Source organism: Penaeus japonicus, unplaced genomic scaffold (assembly GCF_977035675.1).
Source record: "Penaeus japonicus unplaced genomic scaffold, GWHDUDI00000001_assembly GWHDUDI00000037, whole genome shotgun sequence".
NCBI classification, from domain to species: Eukaryota; Metazoa; Arthropoda; class Malacostraca; order Decapoda; family Penaeidae; genus Penaeus; species Penaeus japonicus.
Window position 1 is genome coordinate 16,331,739 of NW_028234439.1, and position 15,000 is coordinate 16,346,738.

A 15,000-nucleotide genomic window follows, 5' to 3' on the forward strand; every position below is an offset into this window, starting at 1 on the left:
GAAGAAGAAGTAACAAAGTTTGGTGTAACATTTTCTTCTTTGTAATGAAGAAAGGAAAAGTAATATACAACAATTTAAAAACTTACATATCTTGCGTATGGTCCAAAACACCACCTGTTAATCATTGCTCTATCATCATCATGAGTATCATTATCATCACCATTATTGTTTTCATTATTATCATCATTATCATTATATTTTTTATTATCATCATGAATGATATTATTATTATTATTAGCATTGGTATTTTGAAGCCACTGGTTATGTGGACCTTCTATTTTTCGCATGACCATATGTCGGTAAGATACAGTACTTGATATTCACTAACATTATATTGCTTGTAAGTTAACAGTTTCCACTGGGAATTTTAATCTCTCTCTCTCCCTCTCCCTTCCCTTCTCCTTCAGTCACCTCCTCCTCTCTCTCTCTATTCTCTCCTCCTCTCCCCTCTTCTTTTCTTACGCCTCTCTACTCTCTCTCGCTCTCTCTCTCTCTCTCTATATATATATATATATATTTTTTTTTTTTTTTTCAGGTCAGTTCTCTGGTTTTCGATGCAATTTTCCAGTAGTTTTTTTCCCCTTTGACTCCATATATATGATGATAATACTAATACCAATGCTAATATTAATGATAACCATCCATTATCGATGTGCCCATTATCATTCGATTTAGAATTTCTCTAGCACATAATACTATAGTTTATGTTAAAGTGAGTATCAAAGAAAACGTTAGAATATTGAGGAATAACTATAGTAACCATTTTTCGAATAATTGTATGCCGAGACATCTCTAAACATTTTGAAGGACTCATAGATAACTCGTTCCCATAGATGAATATGCAAATACGTAGGCTGATAGGTGTGTTATCAGATAGATTGACTGTTGCATATATTAGAAGGAATCTTAAGCAGTTGATACCGGGAAGATGCACAATCCACCATGGTTTTTCTTTTACTGTATATATACATACACACACACACACACACACACACACACACACACACACACACACACACACACACACACACACACACACACACACACACACACACACACACATATATATATATATATATATATATATATATATATATATATATATATTATAAAAGTCGTTACAAAACCGCTTACTGTCTTAACTTCACCTATTCCTGGAAATAAAAAAATATATTTAATTTTGTATCATTACTTTTATTTAATCGTTTGACTAACGTGTTTTTTTTGTTAATTTCTTGTCTAATTGTCTACATTATAATTTTCATTCTATTCTTTTCCTGACAGGTGAATCCAGACCAACAGACCTAAGAACATAAGAAGAAGAAGAAGAAGAAGAAGAAGAAGAAGAAGAAGAAGAAACGAACGAAAAAGAAGAAGCGCAGAAGAAGCGAGAAGATGGAACTAAGATCAGAAACGAAGATCAGACGAGAAGAAGTAGAGAGAAGAAGAAGAAGAAGAAGAAGATGATGATGAAGACGATGTAGAAGAAGAAGAAGAAAAGAAGAAGAAGAAGATGAAGAAGAAGAGAAGAAGAAGAGAAGAAGAAGAAGACAAGAAGAAGAGAAAAATAGGAGAAGAAGACGAAGAAGAAGAAGAGAAGAAGAAGAAGAAGAGAAGAAGAAAAAGAAGAAGAGAAGAAGAAGAAGAAGAAGAAGATGATGATGATGAAGAAGAAGAAGAAGAAGAAGGAGAAGAAGAGAAGAAGAAAAAGAAAAAGATGAAGAAGAAGAAGAAGAAGAGAAGAAGAGAGGAAGAGAAGAAGAACAAGAAAGAAGAAGAACGAAGAACAAGAAGAAGAGAAGAAGAGAAGAAGAAGTAGAGAAGAAGAAGAAGAAGAAGAGAAGAAGAAGAAGAAGATGAAGAGGAAGAAGAAGAGGAAAAAGAAGAAGAAGAGAAGAGGAAGAAGAGAAGAAGAAGAAGAAGAGAAGAAGAAGAGGGAGAAGAAGAGGAAAAAGAAGAAGAAGAGCAGAGGAAGAAGAGAAGAAGAAGAAAAGAAGAAGAGGAAGAAGAAGAGAAGAGGAAGAAGAGAAGAGGAAGAAGAAGAGGCAGAAGAAGAGAAGAAGAAGAAGAAGAGAAGAGGAAGAGAAGAAGAAGAAGAAGAGAAGAAGAAGAGAAGAAGAAGAAGAAGAAGAGAAGAAGAAGAGAAGAAGAAGAGAAGAAGAGGAGGAGAAGAAGAAGAAGAGAAGAAGAAGAAGAAGAGAAGAGGAAGAAGAAGAAGAAAAAGAAGAAGAGAAGAGGAAGAAGAGAAGAAGAAGAAGAAGAGGAAGAAGAAAAAGAAGAGAAGAGGAAGAAGAGAAGAGGAAGAAGAAGAGAAGAGGAAGAAGAGAAGAGGAAGAAGAGAAGAGTTAGAAGAAGAAGAGGAAGAAGAAGAGAAGAAGAAGAAGAAGAGAAGAGGAAGAAGAAGAAGAGAAGAGGAAGAAGAGAAGAAGAAGAAGAAGAGAAGAGGAAGAAGAAGAGAAGATATTCTTTTAACATCAATAGTAAATCAATTTGCATAATGAATAATCAATAGGAATACATTTGATTTATGTTTGATCATGCAATTGCAATTGACAATTTAAGAAATATTCTTATAATTTAAAGTTAATGATGTCTCTAATATCATGAGGTAGCAGGTTCCAGATCATGAGTCCACGTATTTGTATTTATAATTTGTATCTATATTGACTTTTTTTTAACACAGTATGCGTTTCCTACAATTTATATGGGCAGTAGCCATTGTGGATGATTCTCATGAATAATTTTATGAATGAAAACACTTGTATCATATGCATTTTAATTGGATTTTTTATCGTTATAATTTGTAAAAATGTGGTAGGAACTGACTAACATTGTCCAATGCAATTCTGGCAATAAAGTTTTGTAGTCTTTAAGCAATAGTTAATGATGCTTAGATTTTAAATTTCGAATCTTATGATTGTGTCTATATGAATTTAGATTATAAGAATGATCAGGGATTTTTAAAGATACATTTAAGTTGTTTACTGAGTCACTATGAAGAAAATGTGAATCATCGGCGTATAACACTAGAGGGTTGTTATAGGCTATGATTGATAAATCATTCATGAAAATCGTGGGAATTAAAAATCGGGGGCCTTAAAAAGGGGTCCTTTCTATGCTTGGGGCTGTTTAAAGTTTAGAAAGGGGGGCCCATGTTTTTAGGTTTTTCCTGATTGTTGTTTATGTTGTTATAAATTCCATTAGTAATCTATAATATCGCTGATTCAGTAGATACATTATTTCTAAAACAATATTATACTTTAGATAATAGGTTACTGGCCTCCAAAGAATTAGCCCGAAGGGGTTTGCTAATTTTTTTTTCTCAAAAGGTTATGTTAAAAAAATAAGGAGATAATGTGGCCCTTTTTCTTTATCTACCAAAATTGAAAAAATTTATGTTGAAAAGTTTTCCAAAGCGGAAAGGAAAAAAAAACCCAATTTTCAGAGGGTGTTTAAAAAAAGATCGTTGATAACAGAAAAAGCAAAAGCAATTTCCGTAATTTTGCACTTTGTTTTATTTATAGGTGGGAGCCCTTTTTGATCTGTGTTTGTTTCGTGTTAGAATAAATTTTTTGGTTTTTAAGTTCCAATTTCTCAGAGAGGAGGCAAAAACCCCATCAATCCACCAAAAAAAAAAAGGGGCAAAAAAAAATTTGGGCTTTGGGGGGAGAGGAGAAAAAGAAAGGGGGAGAGAGGAGGGAAAAGAGAGAGAGTGAAGATGAGGGGAGAGAGAGAGAAAGAGACGGGGGGGGGGGAGGGGGGAAACGGGGGGAGAGAGATGGGGGGAGAGAGGGGCGGGGAGAAAAAAGAGAGGAAGGGGAGGGAAGAAAAGGGGAGAAGGGGAGAGAAAAGGGGGAGGGAAAGTAAAAAAAAAGAGAGAGAGGGGAAGAGAGAGAAAAGGAGAGGGGGAAAATGGGGGGAAAAAAGAATAAAAAAAGGGGAAAAAGAAAAAGGGGTAAAAAAGAGAAAGGAAATAAAAAAAATAAAAAAGGGGGGAAACAAAATGGGGGGGGGGTAAAAAAAAAAAAAAAAAGAAATATGTGGGGAAAAAAGAAAAAGGAAAAAAAATTTAAAGGTAAAAAAAAATTTTGGGGGGAAAATTTTTCTTTTTTTTTTTTTTCAAGACCCAAAGGTTATGTTTTTTTATTTTTCCCTTTGATCAGTAGAATGATTGACAAGGTTTTCTGATTCCCAAAGCAGTGCGAGATTTAAATTTAAGCTATTTACTTCGAACTTGTTATAAAAATAAGGGGCCCTTTCCGGAAAAATTACATTTTATTCATTAAAAACGCTAGCTTTCCCATTTGTGCATTTAATATTTATATATATAAAATTTTATATATATATATTTTTTTTTATTTTTTATATTTATTTATATTTTTTTTTTATATAATTTTTATGTTATTTTTATATAGTATATATAATTTTTAATATTTTAAAGTATATTTTATATTTATTTAAATAATATATACAAAATTTTAAGATATAATTATTTTTTTAAAATTTATTTATTTTATTATATAATTTTTATATTTTTTTATATATATATATATTTAAAATTTTAATATATTTTATTTCATATTAAAATTTATATATTAAATTTTTATAAGTTATAAAATATAAATTTATATTATTTATTATATATATTATATAATATAATTTATATATTTAAAATATATATAATATTTTTTTTAAAATTAAAAAATTTTATATTATCATTTTTTTTCGTATAGTTTATTTATATATAAATTTTTTTATTTTATAATATATTTTTAATATATTTTTATATACCTTATATAAAAAATATATTATTTATATATACATTTATATTATATACATTTTTATATATATATATTTTTATATATATATTATTATTTAAAATTATATTTTACTTTTATATAGTATTTTATATTGGGTTTTATATATATAATATATATATTAATTTTTTATATAAAATTTATTTAATATTTTTACATACACCCCACAAACACACAACACCAAAACACAACACACCAAACCCCCAACACACACACACACCACACACTAATATTTATTTTTTTATATATATTTTATTATATTTTTTATATATTAATTTTATATTTTCACTGATAACATTTTATAAAACCCTTTTTTAAGTATTTTTTTTTCTTTATAGTATAATTATATATATATATTATTTTTATATAATTTTAATTTTTTTTATTTTTTAAAAATATATATTAAAATTTTTTTATTTTAAAATTATAAAATATATAATTTTCATTATTTTATTATAACTTGATATAAAAAAAAACCCAATTTAAAAAATATATTTTTTTTTTTATAAAATATATATATATTTTAAAAATTAAACGTATATATATTTTATAATTATATATATAAATAATATATTTTTATATTTTTATATTTATATAAAATATAAAAAAAAAATAAAAAAAACAACATAAAACCCAAAAAAAATATATATATATATCTATATATATATATATATATATATTTTATAAATTTTATTTAAACCCCAAAAAACAATATCCCGTGTGGGTGTATGTTTGGGGGTGTCTGTGTTTCCCCTTTTGGGGAAGTACAAAATTTCTTATAAAATAAATTTTAAAATTTAAAAACTATATAAATATTATATATTTATATATATATATATTTTCATTTTTTATATTTAAATTTTTAATTAAAAATTTTATTTTATATATATATTTTTATATTTTAAAGTTTTAAAATATATACATATATAAATATATATTATATTATATATATATTTTATTTTATTTTATATATATATTTTAAAATATAATTTTTAAAATAAATATTATATTTTTATATATATAATATATATATATATTTTTATAAAACACCCCAAAAACAGTATTTAAAAATATATAATTTTATTTATATATATATATATATATTTATATTATATATAATTTAAACACACCCATTTTTCTCTCTCTCTTTTTCTCTTTCTCTTTCTCTTTTTCTCTCTTATATATATATATTATATTATTTATATTCTATATATAAATATCATTAAATATATTTTTAAAAATTATATTTATATATATATATATTATAAATATATATTAAAATATATTTAAAACACACACAGTATCTATTATTATCTATTTATATATATTTATATTATATATATTTATATTATATTTATTATATTTGTGTGTGTAATTATACATATTATTTTTTGTATAAAATTTTATAAATTTTAAAATATATATATATATATATAAATATATATATATTATATAAATTTAATATATGTGTATATATATTGTAAAATATATATATATATAATATTTATATTTATAAATATAGGGAAAGTATATTTTATATATATATAAAGTATATATATATATATATATATATAAATATATTTTATATAATAATATATTACAGTTTATATATATATATTTTTTTATATATATATATTATATTAAATATATTTTAATTATATTATTATATTTATTATATTTTATAATTGTAGATAGATGAACACCACACACATATTATAATATGTATTTTATATTAATATTATTTATTTATATATTTTTATATATTATTTATATTATATAAATATTATTTATATATATATATTTATAATATAGAAATTTTAATATATATATTTGATATATATAAAATATAGATCACAAAAATACAAAACAGATTAATAAAACCGGCACGCATAAAAGGAAACTTGCGACTTTCGATTTTTTTAATAAAATTTCCTCATCAGGGGGTGCAACCCAAAAAAATGCTTCCCTGTGAGGAATTTTTTCCTTCAATGGCGATTTTAGGGGGGGAGAGAGAGGAAAAGAGAGAAAGTTGTTTTAAAGCAACACACACAACACACACCCACACCCCACACACCACAACACAAACACACCAACACACAATATAAAAATTAATACATATAATAAATAATTAAAATTTAAATTATAATACGCATGAATTTTCCTTCTCTTCTCTCCCCTCCCCTTTTAATATTATAATATATAATATATTTTTAAATTTATAATTTTTATAGAAATTTTATAAGAAATTTATAAAAATTTTAAAATTATTATAATTAATATATTATTTAATAATATATTTTTATTCATAACATACTACTATATATGCGACCAAAAAAGTGAAACTTTTCCCCAACGTAATCCCCCATTTAGAACATTCCTATCCTAAAAAAATCAACAGGTAACGAGTAGCCTAAAGACTATTTCCTCCAAAACATTCCGGGATCAAGAACGCCGAAAATCCCCTCAAAAATATTCTTACCAAAACTTTCCCCAAAAAAAGGTTTAAGTTGGGTCGACCCCGTAATTGCCCGCCCTCTTGGGGGGGAAACTATTTAGATGTCGCTTCGCTGCAAATTCGTGAATAACAGCGGTCTCAATTGCAAAGGGGAAGGGCTCGAAAGTCAACTCGACTCAAGTGACAGTGGGGTTGGGGTTTCCAAGAGGAAAAAGTTGTTCAATTAGGTTACACGAAAAGGGTGGAGGTCTGGCAGTATAACACCCGGTGGTGTAGTTATGCGGTACCCCCGAGTATAGATTCGCCACGAAGGGCGTGTATTCAAAAGTACGGGTCAACAGGCATGTTATAGGACATTTTTTTTATCTATTTTGGGAATGTATTTCATGTATGCATACTTACAAAAATTTGGCGCATATACTTTTAATAATACACACACACACCACACACACACCACAACACAAAATTATTTTATATTATTTTTAATATAATATATAAATTATATTATTATATATGTATGTATAATTTATATTTATTTATATATATTATATATATATTAATACATCAAATTATATATATATTTTTTATAATTTATATATTAATATATTTATTAAGAGAGAGAGAGAGAGAGAGAGAGAGAGAGGAGAGATTTGATTTGATAAGATTTATTTCCCGAAAGTGTACATGCCCCGCTAAAAGAGCAAGTATCAACCCATCTATCCAAAAATGGCAGCCCCTACTTTGTTTTTATTCAAACATTAATTTTTCTACTTTAAGAGCTGCTCATAGTGTTTACCCCAGTACAAGCCCTTTTCTAGTCGGTAAAAAAAAATTTTTTTCGCCCATAATCAAGCCAGCATCAACGTAGAAATTATATAATCAACAAATGATTTTCTTTGTACAGTGTTGCACGAAAATATGTGAGTTTTTGTACAGCAAAATAGGGGAATGTATGTGATTTTAGAGAGAGAGAGAGAGCGAGAGAGAGAGGGGGAGAGAGAAGAAGAGAGAGAGGAGGAGAGAGGGAGGGGAGGAGAGAGAGAGAGAGAGGGAAAAAAAAAAGGGGAAAGAGAGAAAAGAGAGAGAGAGAGAGAAAAAAAATGTCCCCCCAAAATGTTTTCTTTTATTTGATTTCTATTTTTATAGAATTACTTTCTCCCTTTTTTTCCCCCCAAAAGGGGAGAGGGAAACTTCAAGAGTTTCCAGATGTACGATACCAGCGGCCATGGTGATCCCCTTTAACACGGACTCAATCGCTTCTGCAATGCATTTGAACAGACCCCCAATGCAAAACCTGTGAACCCCCACGACCGTCAAGGGAGGGGGGGAGGAGAGGGAAGAGGAGAAAGCAAAGGGAGAGAGGACATGGGGAGAAAAAAGGAAAGTGAGGAAAAGGGGAGAAGAAGGAGAAGGGGAAGAGGAAGGGATCGAGGAAAGGGAAAAGAAGGATAAAAATAAGAGGAGAAAAAGAAAAACCCCAAACGAAGGAGGGGGGAAAAGGGAAGAGAAGGAGAAGTACCCGTGCAACCCCTTTTGGTCAACACATCTAACGCCCCCAAATCTTGTGGCTCAAAAGGGTACATTGCACTCGGGAAAAAAAGAAAAAACTCAAGATGATTAAAAAGGCGGTGTTAATATGGCGGGAAAAACCAGATACTTTGCCTGAAAACCCGGGGACAGGAAGGGAAAAGTGACTGGAAAGTGAAAGTAAAGAAAGAAAAAAAGGGAAAAAATTGAGGATTTGAAGAATGTTTGGGGAGATGTAAAAAACTCGTTGGGGTAAAAATAATATTTTTGACGTTTAAAAGATAAAATTTAAAGGTTGTACAACTTTAAAATTTTAAAACTATTTCAAATGAAAATAATGAATAGGATACATTCTTGTGCAAATTTAAAAGGGGGCCATGAAATTTCATTCTACATCCTCTGTGAATTGGAAAAAAAAAACAACAAAAAAAAAAAATCATAATCCAAAAATTTTATGTATGCTGAGTGTTAGGATCCATCGCGATTTTACACGACCCCCCAAAAACCCCACCCCAACCAACACACACACACCTCACAAAACACCAAAAAAAACATACAGCACATACCGCACCATAAGCAAAGCACACACACCACCGTACACGCACTACACCACACCCTACAAAAACACACACCCAACCACACACGCACACAACACACTAAAAAAAAACCCTTCACACACCCGCAAAAACCCACACACTCCAAAACACAACTCAACCCACACGCACATAAACCCCAAAAAAAACCACGCACACACCCCAACACACCCCGCACACACAACCATCTTCCCATCGTAATCGCAACGTCCTCACCCTTAGGGGTTTTTTGCGAGAGAAATTTTTGTGAGTAATTTTCTTCAGGGGCGTTGAAAAAAGTTAGTGTACCGTAACGTTGGGTTTAAAATTTTTTGTGCACTTAAAAATTTTTGTCCCAGGGGGTTATAACAGTGGGGCATTTGTGGCTAAGAGGACCTATGTAGTCTTTCCCCTTATTTTTTCGTACGTTCTTATAAAGGAGAATTAAAAGATATATGAATTAAAAGATATATGAATGAAAAGATATAATACCCATAACGAAAGGTAGAGGATCTGCCTTCCTGTTGGCTTTCCCGGACCACATAAATGAAAAAAAAAAAAAAAAAAAAGTGTGAAAATTTAAATTTTTCACCCACCCTCTTTACAAACCCCTAAAAAAGGGGCTATTGAATCAACTCAGCATAATCATGGGGGTTAGAAATACAGGAGATTTTTTTAACATTGGGGGAATCATGGGGATTTTCAACGAATGTATCCAATCAACACCGGGGGAATTTTGTTTTTGCATATCCCCCCCCCCTTGGGGGAATTTGTTTTTTTGAAGGTTAATTTCCATGGCTTTGGTTTCGGGATTCCACAAATTACCTAATGGGGTCCCCTTTTTGCCTGCTTTTATCAGTTTGGGGGTTGCTGGGAAGGGGACATATCAAAAACGGGGGGGGGCGTAAACCACGCGGTACATTACTGAAATCTTTTTTTCCCAAAGGTTTTTCTTTTTTATTTGGGACAAAAAGGGGTTTATTATTGCATGTGGGGGCATTCGGGGGAAAACTTGGGTTAAATATGTATATTTTTTTTTTTTTTTGTTTTTTTTTATTAGTTACCTATTAATTTTTTATTTTTTTTTTATATATTATATTATATATATTTATATATATATTTATATATATGTAATGTATGTATTATATTACTTTTCATATATATATTTATAATTTATTTTAATATATGTTATATATTTTTAGATTTTTGTATATTTATATATAATATATATATTTTATATATATATATATTATATGTTAAATTTACTGTTTTATGTAGTTTTTTATATACATATTATATATATATATATATATATATTTTTATATTTATATATATATATATATATATTTTTTATATATGAAACACAAAAAAAACAGAGTAACGTTTCGCATAAAAGAATTTAAACCAGTCCTATTTGAAAGGTTTAAAAATTTTCAGTGTTATTACATATATACACCACACACACCAGTGTTACCCCATTTTGAAGAAACTTGAAACAATGCTCCGTGACTGACTTCCAGATGCCAGTTCGGTCGCTTCGACACGCTACTTTACGGCGACCCCGACCAAAAGGAATTCGGTGGGGCGCGCGGAGGAATACTCAAACCCCTCGCTCCTCCAAGCCCCATGTTCGGCAAACCCGGGAGGATGCCTTTTATTCGGCCCCTGGCTGATTGGTTAGTTGTTTTCAATTTATACACGTACTTACACTTTTAAAAAGGGTTTTACTTTACACTCTAAGGTATCCCCTTTACAATTAAAAATTTCTTCGTATTTTTAACATTCTTCGCGATTACATATTTAAAAAGTTATCAACCGTGTAAAACCAGATTATTACCACTCGCAATTTTGATATGTTATGGGTTATAGTGCCCAGTAGCACTATTTCTTGTTTCCTTCTCATTAACACTTCGGTTTTAAGACACTCGGCCAAGGGGGACTTTGTTCAGTAGTAAATGTGAATTTTTTTTTTTACATCAAAGGGAAAATATAGTTTGTTTTTAATTTCTTATTGGGGTTTTTAAAGTGATGTTGTATATTTTTAATTTCTTTTTTTGTTTTAAAACATGAAAAAATTAGTTTACTTCTTCAATTGTAATTTTTCAGGTTAGCAGTCAGTGGTACCAAAATTATAATGCATTCCCGTGACAGACATTAAAGCAAAATGCATCGGAATGAGGATAGAATTTTATTTTTTTCTTTATTGGCGAAGAATAAAGATAGTTATTGAACTTGAATGACCAAAAGTAGTATTGAATTGATCTTCCCCCGGCCCCCGTTACTTGCTAAGTTTTAGGATTTCACTGAAATTTAAAATTTAAACAAGCTATTTAAAATTTTTACATGATTATCTTTTTGATTTCTCTCGACATGAACAAAAAAGAAAACGAACAAATAATGCATAGAAATCAACCCCCCCCCCCCCCCCCCCCCCCCCCCCCCCCCCCCCCTTCCGACGTGTTTAAAAAAATCGCTTGCTCCCCTTTAAAACCCGTAAACAAATTTCGATTGTATGACTTTGATTGTGACTTTCTTAACCTTTAATTGCAGTCTGCCGTAAGAATTTGCAAAAAAAATCGGTTAATACATTTTTTGGGTTCTGTGCACTATTTTCCAAAAACAAAAACTTTTTAAAATTTGGGAGTTTAAAGAAAAAAATTCCCAAAAAAAAGGATTCGATACAAGATTCATATCATTTTTCAAAGCTACTTATGATAGTATTTGTTTTGCTTTTTCATTTATGAATGGAGTTTTGACAACATATGCTTATTATCATAATGTCACTTTCATTTTATCATAAAATTGGCTTTAAACGGTCGAGTTAGACGGCAGTTAGCTATTATATACAGAACATTGTAAAGGGTCCAAATAGTTATAGTTTTTATTTATCTGGTTATTGACAAAACACTATATTTTTGGATATGATTTAACATTTTATATTTTCCCTGTAAGATTACTTAATGACCCCCCCCACACACACACCCGCCTCACTTGATAAGTCTCTCTCATTTATATATTAAATTTTTTATTCCACCCTGTGAACTTCTTTCTGAAATGTAGAAAAAGAATGGTTCTGAATAACAGCCCAATAATCACACAATCTTTCTTCTCTTGCACACCCCACACACAACACACACACCCAACAACCCACACACACACACACACACACACACAACCACACCACCCCCAAAAAAAAAAAAAACAAAAAAATTCCAGCATCACTATTCTTTTCTCTTTTCCCTCACCCTGCATATTTTTTTTCTTTCTAGCCATATAAGGATCGGTTCGGAGGGCGCAGTTCCTCCGCTGGCGGTTAAAGGTGGCGGTGCTGGCCAGTTGTTCGTGTTGTGAGGATCGAGTGGGTTATGCGCTCGTCCGCTTCAAGGTCTCGCTCGGACCCATTATATTTCCGATTGTCATAATTTGGGTAAATTGTATTTGATATTGTGATTTTAAAATTTTAATAGTAATATAATTAGTAATAGTAATATTAATAGTTATTGTAAGTTATTGTCTGGTAATAGTAATAGTGTTTGTAATAGTAATGTAATGGTAAAAGTAATAGTGATGTGATGTGATTGAATGTAATTAGAATAGTAATTGTATGTCAAGTAATTGTATAGTAATGTAATTGTAATAGTATGTAATTTAAAAGTTATAGTAATAGTAATAGTCATGCAAAGTATAAAATAATTTGACGTTATAATAAATTTTTAAAGGTAATTAGCGAGGGAAATCGTATGATGATATAATGTATGTGATATAAGTAATTTCAAACCCTTTTAGTTTAAATTTTTAATTAAAAAAATAATTTGGGAATAAAAATAATAGTTATGGTTTTAAATAAAGTAATAATAGTTTAGTAATAGGATGGGAAAAACAAAGTAAATTTAATAAGGAATAATTGGGTTGAAAAAAACAAAATCGTAAGAGAAAAAAAAAAGGGGGGGGAAGATTTTAAGGTGCAACGGGCGGAGGGAAAATAAGAAGTTAGGAATAGACGAGCGTAGAGATGGGGGGAAGGAGTAAGTCCCAGGTGGGCCCCCCACTTCCCCCCTTACCCCCCCTTCCCCCTCCACCCCTCCCATTCCCCCCCCCATTACCTCCCATCACCCCCTTTTTTTTTTCCCCCCCCCCCCCCCCCCCCCACCCCACCCCCCCTCACCCCCCCCCCCCCCCACCTCCCGCCAAACCTTCCACTCCTCCTCCTCCTCCTCCTTCTCCTTCTCTTTCTCCTCCTCCCCCTCCCCCACCTCCACCACCTCCTTTTCCTCCTCCTCCTCCTCCTCCTCCTCCTCCTCCACATCCACCTCCTCATTCTCGTCTCCTTCTTCCTCTTCCTCCTCCTCCTCCTCATTCACGTCCCCTTCTTCCTCTTCCCCCTTCTCTCCTCCACCTCCTCTCCCTTTCCCTCTCCCTCTCCCTCTCCCTCCCCCACCTCCACCTTCACCTTCACCTTCACCTTCACCTCCCTCCTCCACCTCCACCTCCACCTCCACCTCCACCTACACCTCCTCCTCCACCGCCTTCTCCTCCTCCTCCTTTTCCTCTTCCTTTTCCTCTTCCTCTTCCTCTTCCTCTTCCTCTTCCTCTTCCTCCTCCTCCTCCTCCTCCTCCTCCTCCTCCTCCTCCTCCTCCTCCTCCTCCACCTCATTCACATCCCCTTCTTCCTCTTCCCCCTCCTCCTCCTCCTCATTCACGTCCCTTTCTTCCTCTTCCCCCTCCTCTCCTCCTCATTCACGTCCCCCCCTCCTCCCCCACCTCCTCCTCGCAGCGTCAGAACAGGTTCGTGACGAGAGGCGAGGCACCGTGACGGCTCTCTCCTCCGTGTTCTTCTCCCTGGGCCAGTGCCTGATGGCCCTCGTGTCTTGGCTCACCGGCGACTGGGTCAAACTGGGTCTCATCACGAGCCTGCCGGCGTTCCTGGCACTCGTCTATGTCAGGTAGGCTGGGTGGGTGGTGGGTTCGGGGATGGTGGGTGGTGAAGGCAAGGTTAGGGGAGGGAGAGAGAGTGAGAGGGAGAGGGAGGGAGGGAGAGGGAGGGGGAGGGAAGAGGGGAGGAAGTGAGAGGGAGAGTGAGGGGAGGGGGGGAGGTTGGAGGGAGTAGAGGAGAGGGAGAGGGAGAGGGAGGGAGGGAGAGGGAAGGAGAGGGAGAGGGAGAGTGAGTGAGTGAGTGAGTGAGTGAATGAGAGTGAGTGAGAGTGAGAGTGAGAGTGAGTGTGAGTGTGAGTGTGAGTGAGAGTGAGAGTGAGAGTGAGAGTGAGAGTGAGAGTGAGAGTGAGAGTGAGAGTGAGAGTGAGTGTGAGTGTGAGTGTGAGTGTGAGTGTGAGTGAGCGAGTGAGTGAGTGAGTGAGCGAGCGAATGAGTGAGAGAGAGAGAGAGAGAGAGAGAGAGAGAGAGAGAGAGAGAGAGAGAGAGAGAGAGAGAGAGAGAGAGAGAGAGAGAGAGAGGAGAGATGCAGGGAGAGTGCGTAGAGGAGAGGGAGGAGCGAGGTGAGATGGATAGAGGAAGGAGAGGGGGAGCGAGAGAGAGAGAGAGAGAGAGAGAGAGAGAGCGAAGATATCTAGTTTAAGAAAGAGTATGATTTAAATATATTTGCTTCATTGCACCCTCTTTCCAGGCTACTTTT

The 15,000-nt window shown here is 32.7% G+C and overlaps 1 protein-coding gene across 1 annotated transcript in view; it reads left to right on the forward strand.

The window, feature by feature from the left end:
• Nucleotides 1-8,885: 8,885 nt before the first annotated feature.
• The window catches only part of LOC147467209 (organic cation transporter protein-like), a 15,880-nt gene continuing 9,765 nt past the window's right edge, over nucleotides 8,886-15,000 (forward strand). The window contains exons 1-5 of the mRNA XM_086532487.1: nucleotides 8,886-8,962; nucleotides 10,892-11,047; nucleotides 11,478-11,491; nucleotides 11,922-11,927; nucleotides 14,146-14,314. Coding sequence (XP_086388613.1) covers nucleotides 8,886-8,962; nucleotides 10,892-11,047; nucleotides 11,478-11,491; nucleotides 11,922-11,927; nucleotides 14,146-14,314 — 422 coding nt within the window. The remainder of the gene's footprint in view (nucleotides 8,963-10,891; nucleotides 11,048-11,477; nucleotides 11,492-11,921; nucleotides 11,928-14,145; nucleotides 14,315-15,000) is intronic.